Below are 26,625 nucleotides of genomic sequence, written 5' to 3'. Positions count from 1 at the left end.
CATTGGCTTCCCAGGTGGTACAGTGGTAAAGAACCGCCTGCCCATGCAGGAGACGCAGGAGACATGGGTTTGATCCCTGAGTCGGGAATACCCCCTGGAGAAGGGAATGGCAACCCACTCCAGTATTCTTGCTGGGGAAATTCCATGGACAGAGGACCCTGGCGGGCTACGGTCCATGGAGTCGCAAAGAGTTGGACATGACTGAGCGGCTGAGCACACACACTCATTGAAGGTATGCTGTGGGCCCAGCACTGCTACGAAGGGAGAAAAAAACCAAAAAGGAGACAAACACCACCTCCCCACGTGGTTCCCAAGGAAGGCAGGGATTTCTCACTCGGTAACGACGCCTGAGAAATGTGCTCTCTCTCAGACTGGTTTCAGTTTCTATTCTGAATGATCTTTGATATGTCAAAGGACTGCTATTATATGCCATTAAAAAAAATTGTACAAGAAAAGATAAAAGGGAGAGGAGGTGATTTATCAGAGAAACTAGGAAAAAATGTCTGCCTTTGTGTGGATCTCTTCTTCAGCTCTGATTTTGCTTCATGGAGTTCCTATGGAAGTGCCTTCAATAGTTTGAAAATACTGAGCAATCTGATCATCAAATAATTTTTTTTCCTCATGCCAGAGAACGCTAACACTTCCTCTACACATGTATGCTTATATGCTTCTTTGAAATGACAGCCCCCTAGCTAATGAAGCAGGAAAGGGGGAAGGTGGGTGCTTAAAACTGATTGGAAATAAAGAGGCTTTTGACGGGCAGGAGAGACTTTGGTCTCCAGGGCTTGAGGTTGCTGAAATCATTCTTCAGATCTGGGAGACTGTTGCCTGAGCTGAGAGAATTCTTCAACTTTTCAGCAAGGTTGAGAATTCCATAACACCAGCAGAGTTCTTCAAATTCATGGTCGGTAAATAGACCTTTCTCTTTTTAATTGCTGAGTTTTCTTTAATCATAATGAAGAAAGTTAATTTTTTTCATGAGGCTTTTGGAAATTTATGCATACATGTGTATCTGTGTATGCATCACATTTTAAAAACCTCACATGGTATTAATAGTCATGACAAACACCCCAATCATGTCTGCTTCCCTTCCCCACAAAGTCAAGACAGATAATAATTCATGTTAGAATTGCATGTGTTTAAAATCCATTATATCTTTTTCCACTGAGCAAACCAATAAAATTGGGTTTTAGGATTTATTCGGTTTGTATTGCAATTATCATTAATTTTAACAAGGGGATTTGTAGTATGTTTTAGAATTATGCCTCAAGGAACCTAGTTCCCTGGCGAACCATAAGCCTGAGGGATGTGTTAGTGCCTGACCAGGATTGTACTATCTGATTCCATCCATAGTTGCCATCGTGTCATGAATGGGCACAAGTCCCAACAAAGAGCTTATCTCTTGGTCTTGGAATCATCTGTATGGTGTGGGCATGCTAAGTCGCTTCAGTCGTGTCCAACTCTTTGTGACCCTATGGACTGTAGCCCACCAGGCTCCTCTGTCCATGGGATTCTCCAGGCAAGAATACTGGATTGGGCTGCCATTTCCTCCAGGGGATCTTCCCGACCCAGGGATCGAACCTGCAATTCTTACGTCTCTTGCATTGGCAGGCAGGTTCTTTACCACGACCGCTGCCTGGGACTCTGAGTTACTGGGGAGCAAAAGGGGTTTTACTCATTGCTCTTGACACACTACTTGGCGCAAAACTTGACTCTTGATTCATGCTCAATAAAAAGGTTTCCCCAAGTGAACTTCCTTTGTGTCTTTCCCCAGCACCATCAAATGGTAATGTTTTAAATGTGCCACCTACACTAGACCCTTTACCATGACGACCTGATCTCTTCAGGTCTCAAAGACTGTCCCTTCTTGCTGGCACTTAGAATTTTTATTTTCTGATGGGATGTAGAAATTATTTGTCTTGTGCATAGGGTTTGAGATATCCACTATCTCCTTACATCCTGTTTCATGATGATGCTTAGGAAAGCTCTCCCCTAAACTGTGCCAACATTTGGCCTTTTGTCTCCGTGCCTCAGAGACCAATAATAAATCAGTGACTCATGCTTTCCTCTTTGCAGAAACCATATTGTCTTTCCCCTAGAAGGTTATTTTTGTCTCAGTGTCTAATGATGCTGTACTTCATTGGATATTGGACAAGCGGAAGAGACACTTGCTTTCCTAAGGCTCCCAGGTCCTCCCTTGACCCCTTCTAATGAACAGAATGACATTCACAATCTGCCAGGGTGACAGTGGTGCCTGTTTGTAATGTGGGACCCAGCATCTTGGCCAACAGTTTTCCAATTTCATCCTTGAGTTCCTTCAAACCTTTGGGTGGCTGCCACCTCGTCCTACATTAATTTCATCAGTTTGACTTGAATGAGTTGGGATGCTGCCCATGGCTGGATTTAATATCATCTGCCTGTCTATTTCTGGAGAACCTGAAGAGCGTGGGAATCTTTCTGATATCCTTCCAGGTAAAGAACTCATTCTTCATGACAGCCATCCCATGCCTAAGGGACCGCAACCTTTGCTTCTCTGCCATTCATCACAGATAACTTCAGATTTGCTAAGAAATGATCATGAGGGGAAAAATAGGAAATTCTACCATTGTGTCCTTTGGTCATCTCTAATTTGACAAAAACTAGCAGTTGAAAAAGTATCTCAGAAAGAAGATTCTACTTATGGATTGAAATTTTTTTTTTTCTATCCTAACTTGTAACAAAACTGATTAGGGTCCCATAATACGGGAAGATTATATGTGAGTTAAAATCTAAGAAAAATGGGAAACATAAGGATTAGGGCATAAAAGAAAACCTGGAAAAAAGTTAATGGAAAAATACATGCTTCACCTGCCTCAGTGGGGTAGGCTACAATTTGATTTTAGAATATTTTAAAAGATTCTAAGTAGCTGTCTTTTTGCTTTTATTTTTGCTTTACTATTATCTCACTGCACCAAGGCTTTCTCTTCTATTTCTGCTCTCTGGTATGACACTTGAGGCCCTTTTGACTTCTTGGCATAAATTGTTCCATTTGTTTTCCTTTGCACAATTCTAGCTGTCATATTTGTTGTTTTCCAAGGAAGATATCTAAAAACATATCTGACACTCCTAATTAGGCTTTCTAGCTTTGTTGTTTCAAGGCCAAATAATTTCGGAGAGTCCATTTTTTGTGCATATGGGGTTTTTCTTCCATGGCAATTCAAAATCCTGATATAAGTACATGTGAATAAGAGAGTATTTTTATTTTGCAGATAACTCAGAGGTGGTAAATAAAGATTAATATAGACTTGTAGTCATTGTGCTTAAACCCTAATTTGTACAGAAATTGTTGCTGCTGCTGCTGCTGCTGCTGCTGCTAAGTCGCTTTAGTCGTGTCCGACTCTGTGCGACCCCATAGACAGCAGCCGACCAGGCTCCACCATCCCTGGGATTCTCCAGGCAAGAACACTGGAGTGGGTTGCCATTTCCTTCTCCAATGCATGAAAGTGAAAAGTGAAAGTGAAGTCGCTCAGTCGTGTCCGATTCTAGCAACCCCATGGACTGCAGCCTACCGGCATATAATAAAAGAATTAATTGTAGACCGAATCAAAAAAGAGGAACTCTGTAAAATAATCACCATATTTTCTATATTGAAAGAGAATATGATTCCTGCACGCAAGCACACATGTGTTTACTCAACAAACATACTTACCTGTAGGTCAATATGATGGTGGTGGAAAACCATAATTTAGGGAGTTTTGTTAATTGCAAAAGGAACTAGGATCTTCTCTGATAGTTCATTCTGAGGGCTATTTGGGAGTTTAGAAGATACTGATCTTTTTTCAATTAATTATTATGAAATATAAGGAAAATATAAAACATGAATGATACATATATAAACAGCTTAAATTTATTTTTATGAAGAAGAATAATCCGGTGATTCCATACAGATTAAAACAAAGATCTGAAACCCAGGAATTCCCTTGTTCCTGATACCAACTTTTTAACTATTTTCTTTAGTTTTGTTTTGTAATTACATGTTCTCTAATTTTATATATATATATATATATATATATATATATATATATATATATATATATATATATATATTTACTTTTGCCTTTTTGAGATTTATATAAATGCAGTCACACAGTATGCATTTTTTGATTTGGTCTTGTTGTTATTACTGAATCTTACCTTATGTCTGTAGGAATCACTCCATGTCACATAATTGGAGGGTTATTCATTTGCACTGTATATACTATTCCTTATGAACATATCACCATTTGTTTATCCATTTTGCTATTGATGAATGTTTGAGTTAGTCTAATTTGGAGCCTGTACAAAATTTTGCTATGAACATTTTTTGTGCATGTCTTCTATATCCCTGAGATGCTGTCTGGTATAATTTTCTCTTTTCTTGAAGATTATATTTAGGAACTCCTTAATGAATCAAAAGGTAATTTTGTTTTTTCTGGCAATAGAATTCTGTCAGCTTCCTTTAGAACTCTAATGTGTGTGTTTTTTATTTCTTTTCCTCCTTTGGGTCTTTTGGTGTTGTGTATTAGAAAGTCAACTACTTAATTAATTCTTTTAATGGCAAAATGACTCCTTTCTCTAGTTTTCTTTAAAATTTTCAAACTTTCTTAATTTTCTGCCATTTATCTATAATGTTATTAATATGAATTTTATTTGGTTTTTGTCACTGAGACTTCAATGGGCCTCTCGAATGAATGTGTAGAGTAACATGTTTTATAGTTTTTAAAGACTCTCCATTTAATTACTGACCCTACCTCCTCTTCTTTCTTTGCTGGTTCTTCAATTAAATGCACATTATACTCCCTTACTCTTTCTTCTCTTACTCTATTTTCTAAATTTTAGAACTTTATCTTGCCTTGCTTTCTTCATTGTGGAGAACTTTAGGGCCCATTTGAAATTCAGTAATTCTCTCTTCAACTTTGTCTAATCTACTGTTAACACTGTCCCTTGAGTTCTTACTTTATTATTGTCTTTCCAGTTTCACAGTGTTTAATTGAATCTTTTTCACATGTAGACCGTCTCTGGGTCCTTGTTGACCTTGCGATCAGCTTTTATCTTCATGAACATTCTGCCTCACAGCCTGCCTCTGCTGACGCCAGTATCTGGATTCCCGCAGGCGCTGTGCCTATCGTTTCTTCAATCTGTGAGACCTGGCTCTTCAAGAGAGGCCCCTTATTATATTCTTGATGGTTTACTGAATATTTTATTTAAAAATTTACCTTCAGGAATAATTTGAAACTAGAAGTGAAGCTCTCTTCCTTTATAGAGGATTTTATTCTCATTTTGTGGGCATTTAGGGAGATTAGCAGTCCAGGACCAAGGCTTAAAGGTTCTTGAATCTTCAGAGTATAACTTTGACCTCTCTTTCCAGTGGAGAACTTTGGGTCTTAAACAAGAGAAACAATTGCTTTAGTCCCCTTGTTATACGGACGACTTTGATTCTCTGTCCTGAAGCCCATTAACTGGATGCTGGGAGGAAGTGATGGGGATACCCTGGGTCCCCACACGTGGTGGCCATACTCTCCCTTCCCTCACCCCTCTCCCTCCCTTCCCTCTCTACCTCCTCCCCACCCTCCCTTCTCCCCTTCCCTCCTGCTCCCCCCACCCTCCCTTCTCCCCTTCCCCCCTCCCCTTTCCTCTCCCCTCCCCTCTCCCTCCCCTCCCCTTCCCTCTCCCCTCCCCTTCCCTCTCCCCTCCTTCCCTCTCCCCTCCCCTTCCCTCTCCCCTCCTTCCCTACTCTCTCCCTTCCCCCCTCTTCTTTCCTTTCCCCTCCCCTCCTCCTTTCCTCTCCCCTCCCCTCTCCTCTCCCCTCTCTCCTCCCCTCTCCCCTCCCCCTCCCTCTCCTTACCCCCCTTCTCTTTCTCTTCTCCTCCCTCTTCTCCCTTCCCTTCCCTCTCCCGTTCCCTCCTCTCCCCTCTCCCCATTCTGCTCCTGTCGAAGCTGCCCTCCTGGATCTGAGCATGTCCTGGCTCCCCTCTGAGCTCCACTTCTGCCTCTCCTGTGCATCCTAAATAAATAAAAGTTTCTTTCTGCTTGTGTAGATCTGCAGCACTTTTATTAGATGCAGTTTTTATATTTTTCCAACCTTTTTGTTATTTTCGGTAGGAACATTTCAAGTTCATCTAGTCTTTTATTACTAGAATTGATATATGTCAGGCTTTGGCTTTTAATAGTCAGCTGCACTTCAGTGCTGCCAGTGGGGATGAGCGTTCCTTGCTTTACTTGCCTTCTCACAGCCTGCAAGTGCGCACAGCCTCTTTATGTGTTGCCAAGTGAGACATGCTCTGTGCCCTCAGTGAGCTCAAGGAATAGTAGGAGAGACAGATTTTAAGCAAGTAATTAAAATATATAAAATACTTTTATTTACATAACGGAGTAAAAAGCAGTTGTTTTATAAATGTAGATCAAGTGAAAGTATAACCCTCCTGAAGAAGCTGGTTTAGAAAATTTAATTGCAACAGAGGTAACTTTTAAAATGGTATTTTCTTTCCATTTTTAAAGCAATGATCAAAATAGCATTGTGTCAGGCATAATATTTGTAACCCACCAACTTAGATCATTTAAATTTTTATTGATAGATGAATATTTATATATTATTTTATCTATATTGACATAGTCATATGTTTTGCTTCTATAAAAATATAGAATCTATAGAGTCTGTATTTTGCATCTCCTTTCTTTACCCATTCCTAATACCATCATGATTGAAAAAACAGAGGCACTTGGGCTTATAAAATCTTGATTTAAATTTACTCATTTGTTAAATGATGACCACCATTATCTTACCAGGTTTTGTATTAGTTCTGAGAGTTTCCTTGCATTTTCTGAATATATGCTATCAGTATATAACTATGACTTGCTTTCTTTCTAATATTCTAATTTATTTTGTTAGCGTGATATAAATTGCAATTATGATAGAATCCTCAAAAATATGTTCAGTAGTAATAGTAAATAGAAGGCATTTTTGTCTTCTTTGTGATTTTATTAAAATTGACTTAAAATATATATTCTTTATAAATCTTCTTAAGAAATGACTTAGGGATGGGAAAGTCACTGACTTTTACTATATCCCTTTAAAATATCTGATAAAGTAGTTCTAGGTCTTCCCTGGTGGCCCTAAAGAATCTCCTGCATTGCAGGTGGTAAAGAATCCACCTGCAATGCAGGAGACCTGGGTTCGATCCCTGGGTTGGGAAGATCCCCTGGAGAAGGAAATGCTACCCACTCCAGTATTCTTGCCTGGAGAATCCCATGGACAGAGGAGCCTGGTGGGCTATAGCCAATAGGGTTGCAAAGAGTCTGACATGACTGAGTGAGTAATAGCAAAGGGTAGTTCTGTCCTTTTAATTGTGAACAAAGTTAGGTGTATGTTCATTGATTTTCTACATTACTAATTAACCTCACTTTGTTGCAGTAAATTGCTTTAATATGTTGATGGGTTTGTATACTTAGATTTTGGCCCATGGACATACAATTGGGTTTCCCTAATGGCTCAGACGGACTTCCCTCACAGCTTAGTCGGTAAAGAATCTGCCTGCAATGCAGGAGACCTGGGTTCGATTCCTGGGTTGGGAAGATCCCCTGGAGAAGGAAATGGCAATCCACTCCAGTACTCTTGCCTGGAAAATCCCATGGACAGAGGAGCCTGGTGGGCTACAGTCCATGGGGTCACAAGAGTCGGACACGACTTAGCGACTAAACCAATGGCTCAGACAGTAAAGAATCTGCCTGCAATGCAGGACACCTGGGTTTGATCCCTGGAGAAGGGAATGGCTATCCACTCCAGTATTCTTGCCTGGAGAATTCCATGGACAGAGGCTACAGTCCATGGGATCAGAAAGAGTCTGACATGACTGAGTGACTAATATTTTCACTTTCACTCCATACATATGATTAGTCTCCTCTGTGTGTGTGTGTGTGTGTGTGTGTGTGTGTGTGTGTGTGTGTGTGCACCTGTTGTCTTGGTTGGATTGTATTTTGACTGTCACCTTTCAACTGTTGTATTTGTTTTAGAATAATTACAAGAGCATAGAGATCGTCAGTTTTAAGAAATGGTCAGAAAAGTCAGTCATAAAACTCTTGTTCAGAAATTTAGGGGGAGATAATTCTTTGTTTATATTGTCACATTTATTCAGCTATTAAGAACTTTCTGCTCTGCTTGATCAGTTTTAAGAATATTCTCAAATATTTAATAAATTTTATTGAGATTGTATAGAATCTATATCATCTCATCATTTTCATCTAATTTCCACCTTATATCCTTGCCTGAAGTCTTAATTTTAAAAATATTTTCTGATCTAATTTGCTTAACTTATCTTTTCTCCATAAGAATCACTTCTTGCATTGATTTTTTTTCAGTTCACATCTTTATTAAGTTTATTTAACTGTTATTCATTTACTCCTGCTTCTTCATGTTTTTGTTCTGTAAAAAATGTTATTTTACAGTTGAGGACAGTTTTGGCTCAGCTCCTCGTTTTGTTTTGGAGTATTCTCATTTAAGTTATTTTGCAGTTAATCTTTAATAATAGTGTTGATTTACTCTTCAAGCCAAGGGTGATTTATAAAAGTAATTTTAACTTCCCAAGTGCTAAAGACATGTTATGAAATTCCGGTTTGTTTTATTGTAGTTGGATAATCAAAATGAAAGCAGAGATCAAGAGTGATGAATTTTTACCTTTTAAACTCAAAACTTGGAAGGGTATCTTATCCAGAATCCACTTTTAGTTTGCATTTTATTTCCCAAGGAGACAAACAGTCCTCAGGTTTGGGGAGGGATGAAGGAAGAGTGTTTGAAGGGGAACCAAGCATTAAATATAGATAAGCAAAGCCAGGGGCATTCCAGAAAAAACAGAACTTCCCCATACGTAGATTCTGTGGGTTCTTTCCTCTCTTGATTCAGGTTCTGGGTGAGGCTCAGAGAGCTGTGACGGCTCCCTCCTCCCCTGCCTTTCATGTCAATCTGGAAAATAGAAATTAAGCAGAGATGAGAAGGGAGTGTATTGAGGCATGAGGGTGCCTGAGATAGCCCTGAGTTCTCCTGTAGGCTTCAGAGAGGCTGGTCAGGAGATCAATCGAAAGAGACTGAGAATGGACCAGGGACACCAGGGAGCCTGGAAATAGGGCAAGAAGCCGGGAGCCCGACTCCTGTGAGCTGACAGCTAGAGGCCATGTGAGGTCTTCAGACGTAAACTGAAAAGGCCATCTGGGAGAAGCTAGAGATGGGGCAAGGCCTCAGTACAAAGACAGCAGCGACCACACTGCGGAAACAGATGTCCCTTCCCTGCCTTCAGTCATCAGACTTAGCAATTGAAAACATAAGATGCTCAGTGAAATGTGAATTTCAGACAAATGACATATAATATTTTACTTATTTGCTTGGCTGCGCTGGGTCTTGTTTGCGGCGCATGGATCTTCACTGTGGCGCACGGAGTCTCCAGTCGTGGCACGCGCGCTTAGTTGCTTCCCGGCTGGGGTCTTAGTTCCCCGATCAGGGATTGGCCCTGTGTCCCCTGCATTGCAAGGCACATTCTTAACCACTGGGCTACCAGGGAAGTCCCATATAATATTTTAGTAAAACTATATCCTAAATATTGCATGGATAATGCCTTTCCTAAAATTTTTGAGTTTTATGAGTTTATATGAAACGTATATAATTCAAATTCGATAGATGGTTTTGTATTTTATCTGGCAACCCTCCTCAGTGGCATCTGTGAATGCCCCAACAATATCAAACAAAGAGGAAAAGAAAGAAAACTCAGAGGAAGAATCTCAGTCACCCATATTTTATGTCTGTATGGTCCAAGAGATCACTCAATTTGAGTTTTGAGTTTTTCTGGAAATGACCCGATTAAATATTTTGCATTAGAAAGAAACATAGCTCCAGATCAGAAATGTTTTCAGCAAAAGAAAAAGGGTTTCATTTTTGCCTATCCAAAGTGATATCATTTTGAAATTCATAACAATTTTGTTTTTTGGTTCATGTGACAGGTAAAAGCTGACACTTCACAGTATGATGTTTACATCTTTACCCAAGAGACCAGCACAAGTTAAATTAGGATTTCCCAGTATTTGTTCCAAATAGCTTGTCTTCTCCTCCTCTGATCTAGTCAGCTGGGACCAGGGGGATGGCCTGGGGGAAGGTGATACCGTCCCTGTGGGAGAGAGGGAGAGTAAGGGGTCGCTGGCAACTGGGCAGAGAGCCTGGATTGTGAGCTATAAACATCTTCCATCTCTTGCTGTGACAACTTACTAATGGATTGCTGAGTTTTAAACCTGGTCCAGAAACAGAAATGGAACAGGGAAGATGGATTGCATCTTGCCCGTTTCTAGCTCACAGCAGTTGTCAGAAAGAAGTTCACGGCTTCTTTTTTATAAAGCGAGTCTCTCCCACAGTAAGTTTCATTATGCCCTTGTCACGAAGCAGCACATGTCACTATTATATGTCCTTTGGATCTTATCTCGGTGTATTATTCCTCTGTTTTATTACCAGTTTTAGACAGCACCATAGTGTGGATTAAACCCTTGACACCCAGTCACCAGTCACGGAAATACCAATGCATTCATTTAGAGGATTGTCAGCATCTTTGTGCCATTTCAATATCCAACTTGCCAGAGATGCAGTGAAATGCAATGAAATACATAGCTTTTTTTCAGAGCTACTGAGAATCAGGAATTTATATATAATAGGAAAAAGATTGTTTTCTACCAGCAAGGTAGCAGCGGCAAGCATTCGAAGGTTAGTCACTTTAACAGATTGTATTTTCCCATTGTGAGAGCTATAGGCTGCCCTTCACTTAAAGGCTTCAGTTGAAAGCCAGGAGGAAAATCTCCAGGGGAGTGAAGTTCTTTATGTGTCTCCTTAATTTAAAAAGGTTGATTGAGGATGGGTTCACTGGTGATGAGTGCTGAGGTAAACTTTATGAAGCCGGCAGTCTTCAGTGTACCGTAGAGTCTGATATTGGCTATGGAGTTTCCCAGTGAAGTGGTGGGAACTGGTGGGGATTAACGGTCCCCACCTGGGGATGTCCCCCAAAGCCACCCCCTTGCTTTAGGCATTCTTGAGGCAGGGCGTCACTTCCATTCAGGGCATTTCTCATAATTATTTAGGACAAAAAAAATGTCATTCCTCGGTGCCAGGCTGCAGAATTCGTAGAAAAGGAATACTGGAGACTTCCTGGGTGATCCAGTGGTTAAGACTCCATGCTTCCAACGTAGGGGACGTGGATTTGATCCCTGGTTGGGGAACTAAGATCCCACATGCTCTGCAGTGTACTCCGCCCCCCAAATAGAAAAAAGTAAAGACATGCTATCCTTTATCATTGTACCAGTTCATGGATTTTGAGAGACTGGAAGAAGAAAAATATAGCTGTTGTTCATTTGAAGTTCCTGTGGTTCTGGGCACAGGACTGGTCAGCCCACAGGACCTTCCTAAAGGGTTCTGAACAGAGAGGGCTTGAGGGCTCGAGGATACAGGCTAGGAATCAGGGTGACATCTTCACTGCAGTTATTCTCAGATTTATGTTCTGAACAGCCCAGAACAGTCCAGTGTGGTCTGGTCATTTACGTGTCACATAAGGCTACTCTCAGGCTATCGGCCCAGAGCTAAGTAGCTGTGACACCAAGTACATGGCTTACGTATGCTCAGTTGCTTCAGTCGTGGCCGACTCTGCGACCCCATGGACTGTAGCCCGCCAGGCCCCTCTGTCCATGGAGGCTCCAGCGAGAATACTGGAGTGGGTTGCCATTTCCTCCTCCAGGGGATCTTCCTGACCCAGGAACTGAACCCACATCTCTTGCATCCCCTGTATTGGCATGTGGGTTCTTAACCGCTAGTGCCACCTGGGAAGCCTCTCAAATATTGTATGAAGCTGAAAACATTTCCTTCTGGCCATTTGCAGAAATTGTTTGCCCATCCCTGATTTAGAACCTCCAGAGGAGAGGGGGTTGTCTTCCCCATGCTCTGGGATCACAGTTTGACTAGGAAACTCTGGCATTAAATACAGTTTATCAGGGGGTACATCCATGTAGGGGCCTTGATGCCTGGCAAGACTTGTGCTCAAATTCTCCCTCTGTCCTTCACTATGTGACTTTGACAAGTCGCTTAACTTGTCTGATCTTTCACTATTTTATCTGTTAAATGGAGACATTTTCCATTTTGAAGAAATACTATGACCTTGAAAGAGAGAAGGTGCAGAAGTGCACGGCACACTGCCAGCCATGTGGTGGGCACCCCATGCCACTGAGGGCACAGGTTCTTCCATGTGGGCAACTGTCCATGTGGATAGTAGGAACATTCTTTGCCTTTTTAGCACATCTCTGTATTTTACCATGAGTCTGGGAAAATATACTTTTGTTCCCCAAATTCTAGGATCTATTCAGAGATTTTTACCGAGTGCTTCCTGGCTCCTTTTAAATTGTTACTTAGGCTAGTTTTCTGTAGGATTGCCCATGGTTATGGTAATATCAACCAACCCTCTCATGGGGTTTGTACGAAGACGAGCAGGGAGCAGTGTTTCAGAAATGGCCCTCCTGGGTCGCATTCCCTGTACAAAATCGATCTCTCATCTGTGCTCTAGGCCTTAGAGGCCAGGCCTCTCAGCGACGCTCAGGCCTCAAAAGTGTAGGCTGGCAGCCTTGCCACTGGACCTGCCCCTGTGAACAGCATCGTGATAAGCCGGAGACATGGTCTGATTTTGTTCCATGTTGCATTCTGATGTGGAATGGCTCTCCTGGCCTCCGTCCAAAGCAGCACGCTTTCAGTGTCTGTTTTGTCCAGTTTGAAAGACCTCATTTCCATCTATGTCTGTCCACCCATCTTGGAGAGAATTAACTAACCATCTAGACTAAAGGAATATGTTCTGAATTAATAAATGTTTTCTTCCAGACATTCACTTCAACACTGTGCCATGAATCCCCGTCCCCACGAGGAGGGACGCAGCACGGTGTCCTCATCTTCCAATTACAGGTGCACGAGGAGTGAGGTGATGGGGCAGCGTGATGCGGTTGACAGTTCACAGTGAAGGCTCGGCGCTTAGCTGCCTGGATGCCTTGACTGTGTCCGTTGGACCAGGTGTGCCAAGAACTTGGCAGATAGCCTGTCCCCTTTCATCCTCCTTTTGGCACGGACGTCACTTCACGTTTCATCGTGTTTCCGCATCGGCTTCTCCCCCTTCCCCTCCCACCCCACTGTCTCACCTCCCTCCTCTCTCCTACCTGCCCTGCTCTCTTGCCTCCCCTCCCTCCTTTGCTCTTCTCCATATTGTACTTTTGTGAGCTTCCTTAAATCCCTTTTGCAACAAAGAAGGTCGGCTATAGCAGATAGAATCAAGAAAGTCAGAGATGGAACTAATGCAAGCTCTCATTTCCTCCCATTGGCTTGAATGAATGAGGTTTACTCATATCCACGTGGATACGATTAAGCTTCCAAAAACAAATGAGTCTTTGTCCCAATCACAAACACCTAGCAAATCAAAAAATGTAATAGATTAGTTCAGTCAGTTCAGTCACTCAGTCATGTCTGACTCTTTGTGACCCCATGGGCTCCAGCATGCCAGGCTTCCCTGTCCATCACCAACTCCCAGAGCTTACTCAAACTCATGTGCATCAAGTCGGTAATGCCATCCAACCATCTCAGCCTCTGTCGTGCCCTTCTTCTCCCATGTTTAAGCTTTCCCAACATCAAGGTCTTTTCCAATGAGTCAGTTCTTCGCACCAGGTGGCCAAAGTTTTCGAGCTTCAGCTTCAGCGTCAGTCCTTCCAATGAATATTCAGGACTGATTTCCTTTAGGATGGACTGATTGGATCTCCTTGCTGTCCAAGGGACTCTCAAGAGTCTTCTCCAACAATGCAGTTCAAAAGCATCGATTCTTCAGTGCTCAGCTTTCTTTATGGTCCAACTGTTATATCCATACATGACCACTGGAAAAACCGTAGCTTTGACTAGACAGACCTTTGTCAGCTAAGTAATGTTTCTGCTTTTTAATATGATATCTAGATTGGTCATAACTTTTCTTCCAAGAAGCGTCTTTTAATTTCATGGCTCCAATCACCATCTGCAGTGATTTTGGAGCCCCCAAAATAAAGTCAGCCACTGTTGCCACTGTTTCCCCATCTATTTCCCATGAAGTGATGCTGAATGCCATGATCTTAGTTTTCTGAATGTTGAGCTTTAAGCCAATGTTTTCACTCTCCTCTTTCACTTTCATCAAGAGGCTCTTTAGTTCTTCTTTGCTTTCTGCCGTAAGGGTGGTGTCATCTGCATATCTGAGGTTATTGATATTTCTCCTGGCACTCTTGATTCCAGCTTGTGCTTCCTCCAGCCCAGCTTTTCTCATGATGTACTCTGCATAGAAGTTAAATAATCAGGGTGACAATATACAGCCTTGATGTATTCCTTTCCCTGATTTGGAGCCAGTCTGCTGTTCCATGTCCAGTTCTAACTGCTGCTTCCTGACCTGCATACAGATTTCTCAGGAGACAGGTCAGGTGGTCTGGTATTCCATTCCCTTTAAGAATTTTCCACAGTTGTTGTGACCCACACAGTCAAAAGCTTTGGCATAGTCAATAAAGCAGAATTAGATGTTTTTCTAGAACTCTCTTGCTTTTTCTATGATCCAGTCGATGTTGCCAATTTGATTTCTGGTAATAGATTAAGGTTACTTATTTACTTATTTATTTTGCACATCACATCCACGCCAAATCCTTGGTCATATTTTTCATGGCTCAGAGCATTTTCCCCACCAGCGAAGACTCCAGCATTATTCATATTGACCCCATAATGTTCTTTATTTAGGTGCATGGATGAAAATCACTCTTTACTTGTCCTCACACACAAATAAATCTTTGATGATTGGCCTTCACAGCACAAAAAGAAGGCAGATAATCACTCTGGTTTATGTGCTCTGGTGAAAACTCAGCACTTGAGAGTTTGCTGGATTCAACATAAATGTATCGCCTACTGAGATTTCTAGATCAGAATTTTTCAACAGAAGGTCAAGATCCCTCAGAGCAGTGGTTTGCAGTCAGTCCTGGCTGCACAGTGGGGTTACCTGGGGAACTTGAAAAAAAAAATTACCCCACATCAAAGATTCTGATTTTTTGGTCTGGAATAAAGGGCCCTGAATTGCTATTTTTTTTTAAAAAAATCTCATCAGATAATTCTAATGTTAACTTGGATTAAGAACCACCATGCTAATTAATCTTGAGTTATATGGTTAATTATAAGTCATGTCAGGGTTTTATTTTCCTTTTTAATGAACAGTGGCAATAAAATGGAATAGAAAATGTCAGTATGCATTTCATGTAGAAATGATGGCCACTCTATCAGAAAACTTTTGTTTCCGTTTCTTATAGTTTAGAGTGGATGCTATCACTATTTAAAAATAATTTCTTACTGTGGGTTATATTCAGAGTTTGAAAAACACTGTTTTAGATTATCTTTAACAGAGAAGGTATGTTGATAGCTGCCCGGGGAAGATCAGAAAATTTCCATCTGTCCTGAGAGGCCATGTTGAACTATTTTTAAATGTGTGTGGGGCATGCGGAGGTATTGCCAAATGAACTCCGCACTATCAAATGTTCTTGTCTATTTATAGAAGCCGTCACACATTCTTTGAGACTGAGCCTGACTTTCTGCTCCCCATAGGCACCACCACTTTAAAGTATTAAGTTTGCATTTCTTAAAAATGTCTTTTAGCTCAGCCTCCTCATTTCAGAATCTGCTGAGTCTAACCCTTAGTTCAGGAGTATTTAAGGGAGATTTACATTTCAGAAGAAAATATGGGGGTGGTGTGTGCTTTCTTCCCCTTCCACCTTGAACTGGGGTGCAGAGTTGTAGGATCTGTTTCATAACTTAGAGAAGTACAGTGGAAAAGTGATAATTTGAAAACTATGTCAAATGCATTAAAGGAAGGAGAGCTGGAACTCAACTGTTCAAAAGCAGCTTTGGAATTATGGGGAAAAAATAATCTCTGCCCCAAAGAGGAAGACAAGGCAAGTATGGATCATCCATGGAAGTTGGATCTTCATGGATGAAATGAAGTTTCCTCAAGGAATATATCAATCCCTTCACAGAGCACTGTGTAGTTAAATGTGTCATATGCATGAGGATATTACATTTTTGTGAAAAAGCCCATCTCACAGTACCCAGAAACTTTCTGGAAACAGCTTGAATCAGGCCGTCCATCAAGCAGGGGGTGATGCAGGATTACCCCTGCAAAGAGGGGTAACAGCGCAGCTGTATTTTGAGACAACAGAGGCTGATGTGAACTTTACGAAAGGAGAAGAGGAAAGAGCAGGAAAGCACCACGTGGCAACAGAGAGCCAGGTAACCATCCCCCAGCTCTTCAGAATTTGAAGCACAAACCCCATAAATATCAGCACACTTCTAACCCTAACATCTCCTAGAATATCCAGGTGATGAGGGGAAGGGGAGGAGGAAAAACTGGGAGAATTAACTGAAGATGTGGGCAGAGGCTGACGTGCAGGTGACACCAGAGCTAGGGACATGCTCGAAGGGGATGGAACAGCGCACAGAATCAGCCTGTCAGAAAACAGCTCCTCGCTGGTCGCTGAAGCCTCATAACAGGATGGAAGCCTTCCGCAGAAACTGAAGCGGTCAGTGACTGACCCAGCTGTGCAGATGGCAGAGGAGCAGGCAGATAAGAACTCAGATGTGGTGATGAGGTGAGGGAGAAACTATGGCCGTTCATCAAAAACAAAAACCTCTCTACCTGGAGGTGACATGCTGCTGCTGCTAAATCGCTTCAGTCGCGTCCGACTCTGTGACCCCATAGACGGCAGCCCACCAGGCTCCTCCGTCCCTGGGATTCTCCAGGCAAGAACACTGGAGTGGGTTGCCATTGCCTTCTCCAAGGAGGTGGCATGAGATGACTTAATAATTTTCTACTGTAACTGAGAATAGAAAAACTACAGCAGGAAGAAAATGAATTAGATAAATCCCCAAAAGAGGGATTAATGGAAAATGAAAAGTGCCTGTGTAAAGAATTCAGGAATGAGGGGACACCTGCTCTGAGGTGTCTGTCTGACAGATGGACACATCTGTGTGTGGGGCATGACACAGACATACAGTGAGTGCCGGTCCCAGAAGTGGAGGCCCGGAAGTGGTTACCGTTTGAAGCAGATTCCCAGTAAGTGGGCGGATCTTACAACATGGCTGAGCAGCGTATGAAACACACAAGCCACAGTCGTCAGTGACTGCATGGGGCTAGGAAATCGGGTGGAAGTTTCACGGACAGAGACAGGAGTACAGGAGTACAGGGAAGATTGAAGGCTAAGGTTTTTGTTGCTCCAAGTGATTCTGATGACCGACTCTCCTTCCTAAGGGTTTGTAAAATGTTCCATTTGCATCTGAAAGTCAGAAAGAAAAGAAAGGAGAATAAAAGAAGGAAAGACTTAAAAAATTCCCAAAGAGATAAACTTTGAGCATTTTCTTACCCTTCTTTCTGTTCTCTTTCTCCTCCTTTATTTTCTTTCCAGACTCTTCTTGGCTCTGCCTAATACAGCCACCTTGTCCATGATTCAGTTTGATCTACTTCCTTTCATGGAAAATGACACTGACATTGTTGTCATCGGCTTGCTCTCTTCCCTCCTCCCCAGCCTACCTCTCAGTGGTCAGTCAGCACATCCATTGTCCCCCCTCTGCCTAAGGAAACTGAAGACCCCCAGAGCAGCTCCACTTGGCCAGGTGGTTGCAGGAAGGAAGACCCCTTCCACGGCCCCAAACTGGGCTCTTGTCTAACACTCGGAAATGAATTGTCCGAGGGGACACATGAGCTGACAAAGTAAGAGATTTTATTGGGAAAGGGCACCCGGCTGGAGAGCAGGAGGGTAAGGAAACCCAGGAGAACTGCTCTGTCCCATGGCTTGCAGTGTCCGGTTTTATAGTGATGGGATTAATTTCTGGGTTGTCTTTAGCTAATCATTCTGACTCAAGAGTCTTTCTTGGCGGTGCACGCCTTGTTCAGCCAAGATGAATGCCAGAGAGAAGGATTCTAAGAGGTGGTCGAACATGTGGTGTTTCCTTTTGACCTTTCCCGAACTCTTCTGGTTGGTGGAGGCTTATTAGTTCCCTTACCAGGACCTCCTGTCACAAAACAACTCGTGCAAATGGTAACTACGGTGCCTGGCCAGGGTGGGCGGTTCCAATCATTTTCCTCCCCTAACAAGCGGATGGCTCCTGGCCCTGGTGAGTCCCACTCTCACCCTGGACTGTGCTTGTTGTGTCTTCCATTCTAACTACACTGGGGCTTGTAAAGACCCACATTATCTAAGACAGCCATCATCATGAGAGCTAAGCAAGGTCAGACTTACTTCTGCTTGGAGAATGAAGACCGTGGCTAAGTCTTCCTATTGCTCTAAGATGTCTTATAATAGCTTTAATATATTCTATCAACTTGGTCTACTCCTGTAGTGTCACTGGCAGATACATCCTGTTACAAAGGATGTACCTTCCCTTTCCCTCTACTTAGCGCTCTGTGGTGACCAAAATGGGAAGGACATCCAAAGACAGGAGGATACACGTATACATACAGCTGATTCACTCTGCTGGGCAGCAAAAGCTAACACAACACTGTAAGCAACTATACTCCAATTTAAAAACAAACAAACAAAAAGCTCTTCATGAATGTTTATGGGGCCCTCTCCTCCACATAACCTCCCTGGTGGCTCATATGGTAAAGCGACTGCCTACAATCTGGGAGACCCAGGTTTGATCCCTGGTCGGGGAAGATCCCCTGGAGGAGGAAATGGCACCCCACTCCAGTACTCTTGCCTGGAAAATCCCATGGATGGAGGAGCCTGGTGGGCTGCAGTCCATGGGCTCGCAAAGAGTCGGACACGACTGAGTGACTTCACTTTCTTTCTTTTCGTTCTCCTCCACATGTAGTTAAGCTCCAGTGTAGAGAGAGGAGAGTGTCATGGGTTAGAGAGTTCGCATCCTGAATCCTAGCAGCCTCAGTCTGAAAGCCAGCTGTACCACTCAGTAGCCGCATGATCTTATGTCATTAGCTGAACCTTGCCAGGTTGCAGCTTTCACACACCTGCAGTGGCGTTGAAAACATAATGGAATAACCTCTTCAAGCCGTTATGAGATTTACGAGTTCACCCACACACAGTACCTGGCACGCAATGAGGACTCCACAAATGTTAGCTCTACTCAAGCCTGTTACATGCTCGGTGGAAAGGAGAGTTGTGGTTTCTAGACTCTTGTAGTGTGCTTGTCATTTGTCTCCTTTTACTGCGTAATTCGTCCTCCAGTTTTCCTCTGCTTTGCCCCTAAAGGTGCCTGACTGCTGGGAACTATGTGTCCCACGCTCGCTGGCCCACTGGCTTCAGACAGAGCTGGAGGCTGGAAGGTCACTGGTCTCGCTCTCTGCAGGGGTAGCATCACCAGCCAAGGCCGCCTCCTCTCTGATCTCCTGGCTCTCCACACAGAGCCTCCCTCTGGGGTCACAGGTCCTACTGGGAGCCCCCATTCCGAGGCTTCCTCCCCATGTTCTAAGAGTGAGGCCAACACATGAGAAAATAGAATAAGAGAGAAAAGATAGATTCCCAGTTTAGTCCCGGATCCAACTGTGCCTGATATATATGACTGAATTTTAAAATATGCATGCCTATAAAAATTCTCCTTTTTTGCTTAAGCTGCTGATTTCATTTCTTTCACTTGTCACTGTATGTGTCCTAACCCATTGTCTCCTAATTCCTGAGAACTGTTTGAGATGCTATCACAGTATGGAACAATCGGCATTCTCATTGAATATTTGTCTTTGAAATTTAGATAACGAGTATTTATTGTCTTGCCAGGGCTAAGGATATAAAGAAGAGCAAGACAAACACAGTCCTTCTCTTTAATAGCACAACAGTGACTAATTATTTTCAAAAATGTTCACTTTTACCACACTTATTCTAAAGTGCTGTTTTTCTCCGGAGATCTGAACATCCTCTTAGTTGATGCCTGTCTTAAAACTAGAGACATCTCATCCATTTTAGTGCAAGGACAGAAACTGAAATGCAAAGCAGGGACTTTGCGGGGATAGTTCTCATTTATTTTCAATAAAGGAAGTCCCAAGCCTTTAGTGGTTCATGAGACCTTCCCAAGCAGGAGGATTTTTCAGTGCAGCGAGATCAGCAGTGTCATGTCTACGGGGTAATCACTCATCTTGCGACGTACTCTCTGGGCTCTCCGCTCCTCCATTTGCCTACAGTGATTCCATTCGTCTTCCCAGGATGGATGGGTTCCTCTCCCTTTCAATCACTAGCAGCAGGCACTGAAACTTGCCCAGGATGTGTCCAGGGTTCATGTGCTGTGGGGATGTTTTTGCATCTTTCATGGCTGATGAAAGTAAATTTGTACTCATGATGCAAGTACAAGTGTGTGTGTGTGTGTGTGCACGTGCGTGCACATGTGTAGTTTGTCCTTAAGCTGCAGTGGCCTTTTAATGTCTTAATATATGGTCAGGCTGTAGTTGCTATGGGAACAATACCCAAATTTCCTGACCTCTGAGAGTAGGGAGATGGGGCGGTGGCAGCTATGATCAGAGTTGAGAGATTGATGATAGAATTAAGCTAAAGCTTAAAGAATACGTGCTTTTTCTACCTTAATGATCACATTGGACCAATCTCCTCTTCTCCTGTGTCTGCCAATATTACCTGTCTGAGCCGGGCTGAAGGCTTATGAGCATTCCTTTGTTATTTTAAAATCAGTTTACTTTTGGATAGTGGATGAGTGGGACTTGGGATTTCTTGACTATAGTCAGTATACATTGTTTTGCATAGTATTGGATCATACTTTCTGGTGCAAATAATACCCAAATTAGTGTCCACACAGGCCAATATTGTTATTGAAACAGCAAATGTGTGCTTTCATTTGGAATATGATATTTTGAAATTTTGAAATTTTCTGTTTATTCTTTATATACTTGTTGATCAGTCAGATGGGTACCTGGAATAAACACATTCTCTCATGGAAAAGCATTTTATTTTAAATACAACAATGTGTACAAAAGAAAGCTTATTCTTAGAAGTAGATATTGAAAATAATCATTGAATGATACGTCAGTCTCCCACTAAACTGAAAATCCGTACTATTAGAAAACGTTTTCTGTTTGATATGCACACTGAAAAGTACAGTGCCTGACTCATCATAAGCAAATTTCTAAATGTTTGTTAAATGGATGAATACGTAGTCTCTAAGAAAAAATAAAATGCATGTTCCCTCTTTAGGAGGGATCATTTTTTCTAGGACCTCTGTGACTCTGGGGAGTTTCTCCAGGGCTTCCTGTCAGCGCTGGTGGTTCCACGTCGTTAGAGTCTGGACGACGTTGCTGTGCCTCTGTTTATTCTGTTCACGTGATATGTCAGGGTGATGGGGGAGAGGGACAGAGTGCGGGGAGCCGTGTCCTCCCTAACAGCTTAGTGAGGGTCTTGTGCTCAGTGCTGTGTTAAGCCCTGTGGGTGTGGACATGGACGGGAAATGACTCCTGCTGTCGAGAAGCTGCTTGGTTCTCAAGGAGAGAATATAGAGGGCTGCTCGCCCAGTAGGGGTGACTTAGAACCAAAGCCAGCAAATGCAGTCAGGGGGAGAGGAGGAAAGGGGTCTAGCAAGAGGGGCAGGGAGAAAACGCTGGCAGGAAGCAGAACCTGAGATGGAACCCAAAGAGGGAAGCCACATTCAATGTTAGTATATTTGACAGCTTATAAATATGCTGGGTATATTCTTCCGAATGTGCCAAATATATTCCAGCAGAGAAATATATATTAATATATTAAAGGTCGAGCAAACAGTGTGAACAAAGATATAGACAGGGCATGGTCTTATGGCTGAGGGACATTGAATAGTCTGTTATGCTGGGGAAGCAGAGGTTCTAATAGCTGTTCCCTGGGAGTGCAGATACTCAGGGAGTTGTGGGGGCTGAGGGGTGGGTTCAGAATCCTGGGGTTTTAGATCCCACACGCCTTGAAGGAAACAGGGCTTAAATGCTAATAATTTGAGGTCAAAGTAAAGACTGCAGAATGGAAATAAACAGGGTAAATTGTCACTCAGGCTAAATTGTAGAGAGAAGTAACCAGTCAATAAATGTAAATTGAATTTGATTACAGATGAAACCAGTGTGAGACCAAACCCCAAACCCTTGGGAACTCTAGGTGCTTTTTAGTCGGTTCTTTTTTTTTGACTCTTCCATTGCTCTTTCCTCAGATTTTTTTTTTTTTAAACCTCTGGGTTAACTGTCGATTCTGGCCTTTTCATTATGGATATAATTTGAAAGAAGGGATTTTAAAGCCTAGTGTTTTTTGTTTAATTTCTATTTCTTTGGCTGCACTGGGTCTCAGTTGTGGCACACGGGATCCTCGATCTTCCTTGTGACATGGAATTCTTAGTTGCAGTATGCGGGATCTAGTTCCCTGACCAGGGATCAGACCCAAGGCCCCTGCGTTGGGAGTCTGGAGTCCTAGCCGCTAGACCACCAGCAAAGTCCCCAAGGCCTACTTTTTTCACCTGTGAAATTGTATAAAGTATATACAGTGTGTTGGGTATTTTTCTAATGTGGAACCTTGAGTGAGTTACAGATAGATTTTTTTTTTCCCCAATCTGGAGTAATTGGCCCATGTTGATGTCATACAGATGATGACATGGTTGTTTAAAGTTTCTTAATACTCACCAATACAAGTGTGAAGATGGACTTAGCATTCTCAACTCTGAGGATTTGGGGTTTTTTTTGAAACTACAAGGAGTTGTCTATGTCTCAAAGTTAATACACACCTAGTGTGACAGGTCAGTCACAGAGCCAGAACAAATGCCTTTGGCCCAAAGCAGTAGAATATTATACAAGGTTTTGTTGGTGGAGAGTGATTTTGAAATCAAATGTATTTGAAAAATGGACAATATTACAAGTTGTCTTTCTTTCTATTTTTTTTCCCGAAAGGACCTTCTTAAGAGATGCTACTCGGCCAACGCGTCTTACCTCTTCCAGCAGGATAAATTTTATGATGTCAGCTATGACACGGGTGACAAGTCCATCCAATGCAGCAGGAGACCAGATGCATTCAAGTTCTGGATGGCCTGGAAGGCCCTGGGCACATTAGGCCTTGAAGAAAGAGTTAACCGCGCTCTTGCTTTATCTAGGTACTTGCTGTGTGTGTGTGTGTGTGTCCATGGGTGTCTAATAGACTTACTGAAGGTACGTTTGTAAGATCTGTACGTGTCCTCTCATATATAGATCCCTTCTCTCATGTCAGAACCGTTTTCTCAGCACCCTCTATTTTAGATGTTGGGAACAAAGCAGCTCTCCCCTCTGCTCTGCAGCGTCCTAGCCTGGGGAGAGATACATCCAGGCGGCAGAGCAGATAAAATTCAGGTGCACTACGTTTTGGTAAGGGGAGGCACACAGTGCTCCAGAAGCACTCAGGTACATTCCCTAGTGTGGTCATGAGGGGTGCTAGCAGAGGATTCCTGGAGGAAGGGACATGCAGCTAAGGCCCAGTGAGGAGAGGAGAGACGATGATTTCAGGCAGAGGGAGCCCCAGGTCCAATCTCTGGGTGTGGGAGAGATCCGGGTAACTTCAAGGACCCGAAATATGGCCTGTGAGAGTGTGGGGCTGACATAAGGACAGACAGTCAGAGGCGAATGTGGTGGCTCTCCGGTCGCTCGTCCTTTTCTAGCATAAGGACAAAGCTTTTCAAACCACTTGCAATGCCACATCATCATGATTATCTGGGTCGCCAAGCTCTTTTTTGTACAGTTCTTCTGTGTATTCTTGCCACCTCTTCTTAATATCTTCTGCTTCTGGTAGGTCCAGACCATTTCTGTCCTTTATCGAGCCCATCTTTGCATGAAATGTTCCCTTGGTATCTCTAATTTTCTTGAACAGATCTCTAGTCTTTCCCATTCTGTTGTTTTCCTCTATTTCTTTGCGTTGATCACTAAAGAAGGCTTTCTTATCTCTTCTTGCTATTCTTTGGAACTCTGCATTCAGATGCTTATATCTTTCCTTCTCTCCTTTGCTTTTCACCTCTCTTCTTTTCACGGCTATTTGTAAGGCCTCCCCAGACAGCCATTTTGCTTTTATGCATTTCTTTTCCACGGGGATGGTCTTTATCCCTGTCTCCTGTACAATGTCACGAACCTCATTCCATAGTTCATCAGGCACTCTAGCTATCAGATCTAGACCCTTAAATCTATTTCTCACTTCCATTGTATAATCATAAGGGATTTGATTTAGGTCATACCTGAATGGTCTAGCGGTTTTCCCTACTTTCTTCAATTTCAGTCTGAATTTGGTAATAAGGAGTTCATGATCTGAGCCACAGTCAGCTCCCGGTCTTGTTTTTGTTGACTGTATAGAGCTTCTCCATCTTTGGCTGCAAAGAATATAATCAATCTGATTTCAGTGTGAAAGTGCTGCAGTCAATATGCCAGCAAATTTGGAAAACTCAGCAGTGGCCACAGGACTGGAAAAGGTCAGTTTTCATGGCAATGCCAAAGAATGCTCAAACTACCGCACAATTGCACTCATCTCACATGCTAGTAAAGTAATGCTCAAAATTCTCCAAGCCAGGCTTCAGCAATATGTGAACCGTGAACTCCCTGATGTTCAAGCTGGTTTGAGAAAAGGCAGAGGAACCAGAGATCAAATTGTCAACATCTGCTGGATCATGGAAAAAGCAAGAGAGTTCCAGAAAAACATCTACTTCTGCTTTATTGACTATGCCAAAGCCTTTGACTGTGTGGATCACAATAAACTGTGGAAAATTCTGAGAGAGATGGGAATACCAGACCACCTGACCTGCCTCTTGAGAAATCTGTATGCAGGTCAGGAAGCACCAGTTAGAACTGGACATGGAACAACAGACTGGTTCCAAATAGGAAAAGGAGTATGTAAAGGCTGTATATTGTCACCCTGCTTATTTAACTTATATGGAGGGTACATCATGAGAAACGCTGGACTGGAAGAAACACAAGCTGGAATCAAGATTGCCGGGAGAAATATCAATAATCTCAGATATGCAGATGACACCACCCTTATGGCAGAAAGTGAAGAGGAGCTAAAAAGCCTCTTGATGAAAGTGAAAGAGGAGAGTGAAAAAGTTGGCTTAAAGCTCCACATTCAGAAAACGAAGATCATGGCATCTGGTCCCATCACTTCATGGGAAATAGATGGGGAAACAGTGGAAACAGTGTCAGACTTTATTTGGGAGGGGGCTCCAAAATCACTGCAGATGGTGACTGCAGCCATGAAATTAAAAGACGCTTACTCCTTGGAAGAAAAGTTATGACCAACCTAGATAGTATATTCAAAAGCAGAGATATTACTTTGCTGACTAAGGTCCATCTAGTCAAGGCTATGGTTTTTCCTGTGATCATGTATGGATGTGAGAGTTGGACTGTGAAGAAGGCTGGGTGCTGAAGAATTGATGCTTTTGAACTGTGATGTTGGAGAAGACTCTCGAGAGTCCCTTGGACTGCAAGGAGATCCAACCAGTCCATTCTGAAGGAGATCAACCCTGGGATTTCCTTGGAAGGAATGATGCTAAAGCTGAAACTGCAGTACTTTGGCCACCTCATGCGAAGAGTTGACTCATTGGAAAAGACTCTGATGCTGGGAGGGATTGGGGGCAGGAGGAGAAGGGGATGACAGAAGATGAGATGGCTGGATGGCATCACCGACTTGATGAACGTGAGTCTGAGTGAGCTCCAGGAGTTGGTGATGGACAGGGAGGTCTGGCGTGCTGCGATTCATGGGGTTGCAAAGAGTCGGACACAACTGAGCAACTGAACTGAACTGAACTGAACTGCAATGACACTGGAGAAGGTCTTGAGATGTGCGTGCTGGACGCTTGTCACCTGAGAGGGCTCTGCTGCTGAGACCGGTGGGTGGAGGGCAGGCCACGGCCAAGTGTGGCTCTAATTGTGATTTGCCGAGCCTGAGCTCTTTTGAGTTAACCTTGACTGTGTTTTAGAAATCGAGCATTCAAACATTCCAAACAGTTTTAAAGCGGGAAATTGTAAACAGTCTAGATTCCTGGCTTCTTCAGAAGATGAGCGCGCTCTCAGTCCCACATGGTGACAAGGCACTGAACATAGTGGTGTCCCCCACACTCCTGGGTTTCGTCAAGCCTGTTTCACTGTGGTTCAGAGAGGCCAAGAGCCAGGGAAAGCGAGGGCCACCCTTGACAAGCTTCATGACCGGGGCAAGCTGCTGAAACTTTCTGTACTGTTCCATCCCAGAGTCCTGAGGATAGTGACTTTGAACTCAGATAACTGTTAGGAGGATTCCGTGAACTGATATTTGTAAAACACCCAGGACAGTGCCTGGCAAATGCCACATGCTGTGTTTTAATTATTTTTAAAAAATTATTTTCTTACCTGCTTGGTCCCTAGAAGCATCAGCGTTTGTGATCTCTGGTTTGGAAAACCTCTCCTTCTTTACTCCCTGGTCATATTTCACTGGCAAAAGCCTGCAGGGTCTCCCTGAGACTTAATCAGCCTCCTCCTTCTTTGGGGGGAATAGTGTAGATGCTCTGCATGCCGCTCTGTGGGACAAGGGTGCTCTGAGTACCAGTGAGGACTGTCTGAAAACCCAGGATCTTTTTTT

At 42.9% G+C, this 26,625-nt stretch overlaps 1 protein-coding gene across 1 annotated transcript in view; it reads left to right on the top strand.

The window, feature by feature from the left end:
- Positions 1-26,625, top strand: part of GADL1 (glutamate decarboxylase like 1) — a 149,630-nt gene that overhangs the window by 34,032 nt on the left and 88,973 nt on the right. The window contains exon 11 of the mRNA XM_068982668.1: positions 22,956-23,155. Coding sequence (XP_068838769.1) covers positions 22,956-23,155 — 200 coding nt within the window. The remainder of the gene's footprint in view (positions 1-22,955; positions 23,156-26,625) is intronic.

The sequence above is a fragment of the Capricornis sumatraensis genome, chromosome 10, assembly GCF_032405125.1.
Source record: "Capricornis sumatraensis isolate serow.1 chromosome 10, serow.2, whole genome shotgun sequence".
Taxonomy (NCBI): Eukaryota; Metazoa; Chordata; class Mammalia; order Artiodactyla; family Bovidae; genus Capricornis; species Capricornis sumatraensis.
This window is presented reverse-complemented; position numbering and strand designations above follow the sequence as displayed.